General features: G+C 40.4%; 1 protein-coding gene across 2 annotated transcripts; it reads right to left on the bottom strand.

Annotated features, from left to right (window-relative positions):
• Positions 1-271: 271 nt before the first annotated feature.
• Positions 272-8,966, bottom strand: LOC103964943 (O-fucosyltransferase 31). Of its 2 annotated transcripts, none has more exons than XM_048581459.1 (11): positions 8,534-8,966; positions 8,365-8,427; positions 8,181-8,265; positions 8,011-8,099; positions 7,821-7,909; positions 7,521-7,724; positions 6,463-6,730; positions 6,036-6,263; positions 5,533-5,730; positions 5,048-5,350; positions 272-366 (listed from the first exon to the last, which is right to left on the bottom strand). In XM_048581459.1, exons 1-10 carry the CDS (start codon positions 8,678-8,680, stop codon positions 5,141-5,143), a joined length of 1,581 nt encoding a protein of 526 aa, XP_048437416.1. In that variant the 5' UTR covers positions 8,681-8,966; the 3' UTR covers positions 272-366; positions 5,048-5,140. The 2 variants fall into 2 exon arrangements, with proteins under 2 accessions (XP_048437416.1, XP_048437417.1); XM_048581460.1 differs by having other exon boundaries at positions 272-361; positions 5,043-5,350; positions 8,029-8,099.
• Positions 8,967-10,691: the final 1,725 nt, after the last annotated feature.

The following is a 10,691-nucleotide window of genomic DNA, read 5'->3' as shown; positions in this document are numbered from 1 at the left end:
AACTTTAATTTTTTGCAACTTTTTCACTTTTTCTATTAAATAATTATATTAGAACTACCATTTTCAATTTTAATTTTAATTTTATTTACAAGTCTTTGTGCATGTCCTTCAAGGTCATCGTGCAAGAGGGTAAATTTGTCAACAAAATATTTAATTTGATATGGGTGTAAACATAAGGCAAAAGGGTGAGCACAGGAGCACTCTTACAAAAAGACATTGATGAGAGCGTGCTGAAATGTTAGTTCTAAGTTACTCAAAGCCTGGAATCTCGTAGCACCAAAAAAATTCACTGTATTAAACGGAACAGTCAGTGTCGGCATCGTGGTACGAATGGTGGTTTTGTCATTGAATCTCTCCACTGCCGGCTATTAAGGATACAAATGTAATTACATCAGGAAGAGGAAATACTTAGAGATTAAGTAATCTTTATTTGCTAGCTGTAATAGTCTTGTATAAATACCCACAGTGTAACAGTTATGATTAATTAATGTGAAATATTTTACCTAATATGGTATCACTCGCCTCCAGTCTCACGACCCTTCGTTCGATCCCTTTTCCTGCTTCTCTCTGCGTTGCTTCCTCTTTTTCTTCGATCGGTTCTTGATCTTGATCTTGATCGTGTTTCCTCATCGCGATCTCTTCTCAATCTTTAGCTATGGCGACTACTGCCTCTCCATCTTCCGAATCGGCCTCTCCTGTTCATCCGATTCCAGATGCATCTCTCAACCCTAATTCTGCAATTTCTTCCATCACGATCCAGAACATTGGATATATGGTTCCAATCAAGCTCACAACTACAAACTATCTCACCTGGAGTGCTTTGTTTGCTCCGATCCTCCGCCGGTATAATCTTACCGGTCTCGTTGACGGATCTCTGGTAGCGCCGCCCAAATATCTTCTTGATTCGTCTGGCAATCGCACTGCAACTCTCAATCCGCACTATGTTACCTGGTTTGAGAATGATCAGAACATCCTCATTTGGATTAATTCCACTCTCTCTGAATCTTTGATTCCCTACACAGTTGGCGTGACCTCTGCTCGAGAACTCTGGGCGAAACTGGAATCGCGCCTCGCCACTGCCTCTCAGTCGCACATTCACGAGCTTCGTTCTCGTCTTCGCAGTCTTGTTAAAGGTGATTTGACTGCTGCTCAATATCTTCAACAAATTGAAGAAATTGCAGATGCCCTTGCCAATGCTGGTGCTCCCGTGGAGGATTCAGAACTCATCTCAGTCACACTTCATGGCTTACCTCTCGAATTTGACTCATTTGTTGATGCTATTCAGTTTCGTATTGGTTCTACCACTATTGATGAGTTGCATGGCTTACTTCTTAGTAAGGAAATTCAGCTCAATAATCGGAAGAAACCTGTTTCCACTGCCTCTCTTCAGGCGTATCATTCATCTGCTGGTCTTCTTCCGTTGCCTGCAAATTTTCCTCCTCAAGGTTTTGTTGCTTCGCATGCTTCTCAAGGGTTTACTAATCAATGCCGTCCAAATCGGGGTAATTTTCAATCTCGTGGCAATTCTAAACACAACACTGGCCGGAATAACTACTCTCGGAATCCTACTCAACGATTCTCTCGTGGTTCTCGTCCACATTACTCTTCTCCTCGCAAGTTATTCTGTCAGATCTGTCGCCAACCAGACCATGAAGCTTGTGACTGTCCCCATCGCATGGATCCTCACTACACTGGCAAAGCTTCTCATTCTGCCATGATTGCTAATACTTCCCCTCCTAATCCTACCTGGATCGTCGATTCTGGTGCTAGCTCGCACATGACGAATTCGACTGCTCATCTTCAGAATTCAGAACCATATACTGGTCCAGAACAAGTGTATATTAGAGATGGCAAAGGTTTGCCCATTCTCCACTCTGGTGCATCCTCTTTACATACTTCTACTCATTCTTTTTTGTTAAAGAATGTTTTACATGTCCCTGCCTTAAAGCATAATCTTCTCTCTGCGAATCAATTTCTACTTGAAAATTCCTGTTCTATGCATCTTTATCCCACTCACTTCACTGTGAAGGATCTTTCTTCGGGGAGGATGCTTTTTAAAGGTCCAGTTCAACATGGATTCTATCCAATCTCTGCAGCATCATTACCTGCTCCTTCGTCTCATGCTTTAGTTGCCTCTGTCAAAGCTCCAAGACACATCTGGCATCAAAGATTGGGCCACCCTTCTGTGAAGATTGTCAATAAGTTGGCTTCTCAATCCTGTATTGCTGTTGTTGATCGTTTAAATAAAATGTTTTGCTCAGATTGTGCACTAGGGAAATGTTCCAGACTTCCATTTTCACGAACTACTTGTACCTCCAGCAAGCCTCTAGAACTCATTCACACGGATGTTTGGGGCCCCTCACCATCTGTTTCTCATCAGGGGTTTCGATACTATGTCATTTTTCTAGATGACTATACTCGTTATTGCTGGTTCTATCCTTTGAAGTATAAATCTGATGTACTTACTGTGTTTAAGCAATGGAAATTACTTGTTGAAAACTCTCTGTGTTCCAAAGTTATTACCTTACGTTCAGATTCTGGTGGAGAGTTTGTTAGCACTGCTGTCTCTCAGTTCTTATCTAGCTCTGGCATTCAACATCAACTCACCTGTCCTCACACTCCTGAGCAGAATGGGTGTGCTGAGCGTAAGCACAGGCACATAGTTGAGACTGCTCGAACTCTCTTAGCAGCATCTAAAGTACCCCATACTTACTGGGTTGAAGCTTTTGCTACATCTGTCTACCTAATCAACAGGCTACCTACTATCTCCCGGCCTTCTCCCTGGCAGTCTCTTTTCAAGAAAACCCCAGATTATAAATTTCTCAAGGTCTTTGGCTGTCGTTGCTTTCCTTGGTTGAAGCCATACACATCCTCCAAACTCGATCCAAAAAGCAAACCTTGTGTCTTCTTGGGGTATAGCCTAAATCATAAAGGCTATCTCTGTCTTCATCCTTCTTCTCACAGAATCTATATCTCTCGCCATGTTATCTTTGATGAATCCCTTTTTCCCTTTCATTCCTTGCCTTCCCATTCATCACCTCCTGTCCATTCTTCTTCCTCCTCCCCATTTTCCATTCCCTCTTCTCTTACCTTTTCCTATCATCCCCCACCTCTTGTTCTTTCCTCACCCTCATCTCCCTCTGCTCCTGTGAATCCTGCCTCTCTCTCCCATTCCATATCTCTATCCTCTCATCCTACCCCCTTATCTCCCCCTGCAGATCCCTCTCCTTCTCATTCCTCCCAGTCTCCAGCCCCCACCAATCTTCACCCTATGCAAACCCGATCAAAATCCGGCATCTTTAAACCTAAAGCTCTCACTGCCACCAAGCATCCTATTCCTCCCCATCTTGCTGTTGACTATATCCCTACAACCTACTCCCAAGCCTCCAAATACTCCCATTGGCGAAAGGCAATGCAGGAAGAATTTACTGCACTTACCAACACAGGTACCTGGTCCCTTGTCCCATCCTCTTCGTCTCCCAATCTTGTGGGTTGTAAATGGGTTTTTCGGATCAAACGAAAACCCGATGGCTCTATTGATCAGTATAAAGCCCGTTTAGTGGCTAAAGGCTTTCACCAGCAAGAGGGCTTGGATTACACTGAAACCTTCAGCCCTGTAGCCAAGCCTGTCACCATTCGTCTTCTTCTCACTCTTGCTGCTCAATATGACTGGTTCCTCAATCAGCTCGATGTAAGCAATGCCTTTCTCCATGGCACTCTCACTGAATCTGTGTTCATGCAGCAGCCCCCTGGCTTTGAAGATCGATCTAAACCACATCATGTTTGTCATCTTCACCGATCACTTTATGGTTTCAAACAGGCCCCTCGAGCCTGGTATGCTAAACTTCATACGGCTTTATCTTCTCTTGGGTTCCAAGGTTCTCAGAGTGATCACTCATTGTTTATCAAGCAATCTCCCACTTTGGTGTTCATCCTTGTCTATGTGGATGATATTTTAGTGACTGGTCCTTCCTCTGCAGCCTGTCAACAAGTTATATCGCATCTCAGTGCTCTCTTTCCCATCAAAGACCTTGGTGCTCTTCACTACTTCCTTGGCATCGAAGTAAAACGGTCCTCTTCAGGTATCTTTCTCAATCAGACTAAGTATATCTTAGATCTTCTGACCAAGGCGCACATGGAAGGTGCCAAGCCCTGCACCACTCCTCTCAGCACCACTAAGCTTGATCACACTTCTCCCCTCCTTGACAATGCTTCTGAATATCGGTCTCTCGTTGGTGCTCTCCAGTATCTCACCTGGACTCGCCCTGATCTCAGTTTTGCTGTCAATTTGGTTTGCCAGTTCATGCACACTCCACGGATCTCCCATATGCAAGCTGTGAAGCGCATTCTGCGTTACCTCAAGGGTTCTATCGACCTGGGCTTATGGTTCTCTAAGTGTTCCCAGGCTCTGTCTCTACGTGCCTTCTCTGATGCAGATTGGGCAGGCTGCTCCTTAGACAGACGCTCCACAGGCGGTTATTGCATTTACTTTGGCAATTCTCTCATCAGTTGGAGTGCAAAGAAGCAACCTACTGTTGCTCGCTCCTCCACTGAAGCCGAGTATCGCTCTCTTGCTAACACTGCTGCAGAACTCACATGGCTCTGCAAACTCCTTACTGATCTCACTTATCCTCTTCCTCGTTCTCCCCAGTTATGGTGTGATAATATCTCTGCTCTCTCCTTAGCCAAAAATCCCATTTTTCATGCTCGTACCAAACATGTCGAGCTTGATTACCATTACATTCGGGAACAGGTTCTGGCAAATCAAGTCTCTGTGCATTTTGTGGCTTCCCAGGATCAGATTGCTGATATTTGCACCAAGGCTCTGTCCAAGCCCAGATTTCTGTTTCTCCGTTCCAAACTTCAACTGCAACTTTCCCCGTTTCGTTTGAGGGGGGATATTAAGGATACAAATGTAATTACATCAGGAAGAGGAAATACTTAGAGATTAAGTAATCTTTATTTGCTAGCTGTAATAGTCTTGTATAAATACCCACAGTGTAACAGTTATGATTAATTAATGTGAAATATTTTACCTAATACCGGCAAGAATCAGTGCTTGCCCTACAGGCATCATCAATACATAAGAAGCAGCATACTGTACAATAATTAGCTCAAATGAAGCCTATACAAAATTTCATTAAGCTCGACACATGCAATCAGGAGCAGGGTATGTGTATATCGACTGCTTCTCCTTCCTCAGCCTCATCTGCCCCTGTCTAGTTTTGTGCCCATCTGAAACCGCACGTTGGAAATCCGACCATTCCATGCTCTTATTCACGAAAAGTTTGCCCAACAACGCCATGTTTGGTCTAATAGTCTTCAAGTTCATGTAAGCCCGGTGACCCACCTGACGAAACAATTTTTAATCCTGTCAGCTCACAATTCTTCTCCAGTGAAACACTGGTTTTACAACAGGGCAAAAACACGCTATTTACAATGACAGAATTGATGATGTGGATAATCGGAACTATTTCCTCACCATCTTAAAGAAGATAAGTATTTACCGAGTACTGAACTTGATATTCTTACCAGTGCATTGTGCATATTTCCGGGAGAAGCAGAAATGAAGATGTCACTTTGCATGCTCACATAATAGTCAACTGCGGCTAACAAAGAAGCCTTGCCTTCAACTTTGGCCCTTTCCTCTGCAGAGGCAAGACTCTTCTTATCTTCCATATCTGGAAATAATCTTCTCAAAGTCGAGATCCTTGCTTCTCCGCCGTAAACCTAAAAAAAGGAACATACAATTGCTTCTCCAATTTCAAACCACAATGAAGGCATGATGTCAACATTTATTGAGAAGGAACCTAAGGAATTGCATGAAACGCTTGGGGCTCGTTTGTCAACATTTTTGCTTTTGTTTCAATTGAAGAGAGCGGGAAATGAAAATGACAGAGATGAAGATAAGGAGAATATCTAACTAAGACTATTCCGAGTTTTACAAACGAAAACAAAAACAAAAACATCAACAAACGAGCCCCTTGCCATTAGACCCTAAATACCAGCAAAGACATTCTGCTTTTAAGACAAACCTTGTAAGAAGCAAGATAGAGTCGGGTGGTATTGTTGAAGCCCAAAGCTGCTAGCAGCAATCCAATCTCTTCAGGAGTCAATGGGCAACGCCCCTGATTTCTTAAATCCTCATCTGTGAACTGAGATTTTAGGACCCTACCCTGCCAGATTACTTGCCGATATTTTGCAAGGGCGAGTTTCTCAGCTTTACCTCCACCAAAATCACAGGCTGAATGAGCAGCCATGTCCTGTGTGTATGTGCAGGCAAAGAAGTTAATAGGAAATACTAATCCCGCAGATGTAATTAAGATTCTTAGAAAAAGCTTTACGATTCTTCAAAAATCATTTTGTACAGTATATATTTCATAAAACTTATATTAACCCCAATACTCCGAAATGATTACATAATCAAACATGCCAAGGATCTAAAGCTAATTAAAAACATACCTTATCGAAGCGAAGATGCAAAACAACATATTTCCCAGCTCCCTGTTTCTCAATTTCATTTGCCTTGTCCTGTGAGTCACTACCTGCTTTTGGGTTTCTATTGGGAGGGTAGCGGAGACGATTAACAAGGGTTTCTCCCAATTCCCTGATATGAGGAACAAAGGCTAAAGCTTGAAAGTTGACTTTACAACGTAAGTGCTGTATGTTTTGAGGCAATTTGTCAAAGGCCAAACGATGAGAAAATGGGGAGATAGCAGCAACTCCATATCTGTAGCAGTGAAGCACCTTTTAAGTCATGAAAAGATATTCGTTTAAAATTTAGATCCTAAAAAGCAAACTATTGTACTGAAACATAGGCATATAATTCAGATTGGTAGCTCAAGTTGTGCTCAGAAAAGATACTCTAACATAAAACCAAAGGATATTTCTGGCTTAAAGTTAAACCTAGAAAACCATGCTCTTTCCATCCACAAATGACTGTCTTGAATTCGTTCCTCTTATCTTTCTGGCCTTGGAGCAGCAAGAGGTACACGGGAATCAATTTCTGTAATTCAATATACCTTCCCTTCGAGATCTCTTCTGAAGGTGCAAAAATCTATAATGAATTCTGCTTATGGTATTGAATTTTTTGAAACACTGACTCAATCCGTCCACAGTTATTTTATTAAAATCCAACAGATAATGTAACTTGAAAACCTGATGCCTTGGCATGCAGATACAGAAGTATTTCTGTGATGCATTACTAAGTTCTAACTATATGCCATGCACATTAACCAAACAACCTATTTCCCAAAGTCATGTCCCTTATATAATATTACCATGCCAAAACTTTCCTTGTTATGACAACTTCTTTCTGCTATTTACCCTGGTAAAAAGATGACAACTAATGTCCAAGTTTATAACACAAGCTATCACGATCACAACTTTAGGGAATGATACACAGCATGGTCCAATACAAGATGGAATCTAAACTTTAGGACACACAACATATATGATATGGACAATAGTATACGATACAACAACTTTCTGCTCAATAAAGGGTCAAAGCATTTACTGACCTCTGCAATATGGGCAAGGTGTTTTCCAGATACCAATCAGAAGAAGCGTGAACAGGTGCTGTTCTTATTCTAGTAATCCTTATGCCAGTAGCATAATACTCCCTAGTGCTCCAAGAAAATTCACTAGGAAGGGCTTTAACTATAGAAACCTCACCCTGTAGGGCTTCAATAAAGTGATCCACATCAAAAATGTCCTCAAAGGAGCTGCAAAAGCACAAGGAGTTTCACATCAATGGCTCCCCTTGGACAGAAATAATAATTTTCTAGGAACGGTTCCAGGTTAGCATACTCACTATATACCTCGAATCTTGCCACACGGGATTAACTTCAAGGTGTGGAATAACCAAAGTGGCATTCAAAATTTTAGCAACAGCAACTGCATCACAAATCTTTTTTATGAAAAAAAAGACCAAATAAATTAAATTAGACAACCTCATTTTGTACACCTAATTGGCTATAATATTACAAGTTATAGCACAACTTCCCTCACAAAATTTTCAAAACTTACCCCCATTTTCTTCTGGTTCAAGCCTCCGTCAAGGAACACCTGAATATACCAGGTAGATTCTTTTGGCGATGCTGCAAGAAAATGAGCGGAAGTACATCAGATAACAATCAATCCAATGTAACATATAATGTGGTCTTATCTTCAATACTCACATGATAAACTATTAGGCTCTTCAGGGCAATGCTTCCATCCTTGGTTGGGCAACGGAGCCCAAAGCTTGCTCTGTTGATCCACATACTACACAAATTCAAAACCAATATGTAAATACATGTAATCAGATCAACTGTTTATAAGCAAACAACAAATCAAAGGAAAAAAAAAGGAAATGGAACTGACAGATTGAAGAAGTAAAGCCGGATTTAGAAGGCGCAAGTGCCGGGGTTTCGGAGCATTCCACTCCTGCAAAAAAAACCCATCTCAGTCAAACAATTATTCAACAAAATTAAGCATTTCCATTAACAAAAGCTTCAAACATGTGAGAGTGGTTTAGTGGGAAGGAACTTACCGAGAAGATGGAAGGAGCAGCGTGGCTTAATGGGCCAAAGAGGTTTGGCAGGAAGGCCGGAAAGAGGACCACCAGGAGGCCAGCTAAAGCGGCTTTCTGAGACTGGTTGGGGTAGCAGTAGCCATAGTAGTCCTTGTGAAGCTTCATGGGTTGGTTTGGTTTTGATCGAAGACCTACATTTTCACCATTGGTTGCAGATTGTGGTTGTGGGGAAGGAGGGAGGGCGGCGGAGAAGCTCACCGTCGTCAATGGAGATGGCAAAGGAGGACTGAATTGGATCAAATTTTAACGTGAGAAAACCGAAGGAGGAAGCATAAGGGTAATGGTTTATGGTTTTGATTCAGCAGCTGGGGAATTCGATGCGAGTGGGAGCTACTCACATACAGATACAACCGATTTACAGAACAATATTGGACTCAGAACGCGCGCCACGAACCACATGTAAGTTCCTTTTATTACATTCGATATTATTTATATTAAAAAAAAAACGACTTTAATGAAAAACTTTGATACTGTTTATTTTAACGAAAAATTATATTTTTATATTAAAAAGTTAATCATAATACTATTTACTTTATCCTTTATTTTGTCTTTATCGATAAAACTCAAAGTTTTTAAGTCATTTTTATTAATTTTCCTTTAAAAAAATGCAGTGCGGGCTAAATTTTATAGTGAGTTATGCATAATAATTTAGTTGAAACTTGATTTAAAGATAATCGAACCTAAAAGTTCTCACTTACATACCACTAGACCGTAGTAGTGATAGTTCTTTTTAATTTGAGAGGATATGTTTACTCACGAATAATGGAATTTAAGAAAATATAATATTTTATTCTTATGGTTTCGACATGAAATTTATAGGGTAAAAATATGTTATTTGTAAACGATGGAATATGCTCATCCCCCTGGGTATGCAAGTATTTCTAAAACCTATTATTATTAAGGAAAACTAATGAAAATAGTTTGAAAACTTTGAGTTTTAACGATAAGGACAAAATAAAGGGTAATGTGAATAGTGTTATGATTGACTTTTTAATATAAAAATGTGGTTTTTCGTTAAAGTGAACAGTACCAGGAGCTTTTCGTTAAAGTTCCCTTATTATTAATTGCATTAGAGTGGGTGTGGAGATAAATTACTGAGGTGAGTAACAATACTTTCGAAATTTGGAAATTGGCTACAATACTTACATTTATTTTATACAATTACCATTTTATATTAAATATATATACTCGCATGAAAGTAAGAATACGTAAATTTACATGTATTAAATACAAATGCTTTTCTAGGAGGTTTGGAGAAAGCTGCAGTTAATAGGCTTTTCCTAATCTTCATCTCTTGAAAAGGAAGAACGTGAAATTCTTTTTCCTTTGCATGGGGACTATGAGATTGGAAGATATATCAAGAATGTTTGGCTAATAAATAACCCCTTCTTGGTCTTTGTCCCCCTTAGTCAACACGAACGCCCATGATCAGTGTAGTGAGATGTGTTTATTTATCTATCTACTGATTCGAAATGGGAGCAGGTTTGAAAAAGGATTTTAGAGTGTCTATGATTGGGCCCATAGAATTTCTCAATTTTGACACAAGGTACTTATTAGGTCTAATAAGTACATTAAATCTAATAGAATTACTTTGTTGTATCTAGCCTAATACCAACTCAACCCTTTTCATGAATAAAATTTGACCAATTAACCAACCAACAAAAGCGTTTCGTGGTTCAAAAATTTTGAATCTCGTCTAAATCATCACTTGTTAGGATTATTCGGATTGAGTTCATTGACTTAGATAGGACATTTAGTTCATGTCACTATTCCTGGATCCAGGGGAAAAAAACGTTCGATGAAATAATTTCTTAGATATATTGCCATAATCAAACCTGAACAAACAAAGTTTTGAATTGAATTGTACCCTAACAACACCATGACTGGGCTCGACGTCGTGGACATGGCAACAGCTGGGTTGCAGACGGAGGGAGGAATCGGACCTCACAATAGTGGATGTGGCTCGGCAAGAACTAGCTGGAATAGCTAGGAATATTTAATTAGATTAGGTCCCATATATATGCCACATCAGCCACTAACAGAAGTTTTGACAGAAATTTAATGGAATGACGACATTGATTTTCAACACTCATATTCAGGGACTACATTGATCGAA

The sequence above is a fragment of a genome, unplaced genomic scaffold (assembly GCF_019419815.1).
Source record: "Pyrus x bretschneideri cultivar Hongxiangsu unplaced genomic scaffold, Pyrus_bretschneideri_v1 Contig17, whole genome shotgun sequence".
In the NCBI taxonomy this organism is placed as follows: Eukaryota; Viridiplantae; Streptophyta; class Magnoliopsida; order Rosales; family Rosaceae; genus Pyrus; species Pyrus x bretschneideri.
Note: the sequence above shows the minus strand (reverse complement) of the source record. Positions and strands in the feature narration are given on the sequence as shown.

Bases quoted from the DNA above. Each gene is read 5' to 3' on its own strand.
- LOC103964943 (XM_048581459.1), bottom strand. From the start codon at position 8,680: ATGAAGCTTCACAAGGACTACTATGGCTACTGCTACCCCAACCAGTCT. The intron at 7,725-7,820 runs GTATATAGTGAG...GTGCTTTTGCAG, and splicing joins CCCGTGTGGCAAGATTCGAG to CTCCTTTGAGGACATTTTTG. The intron at 6,731-7,520 runs GTCAGTAAATGC...TCACTGCTACAG, and splicing joins ACCTTGCCCATATTGCAGAG to ATATGGAGTTGCTGCTATCT.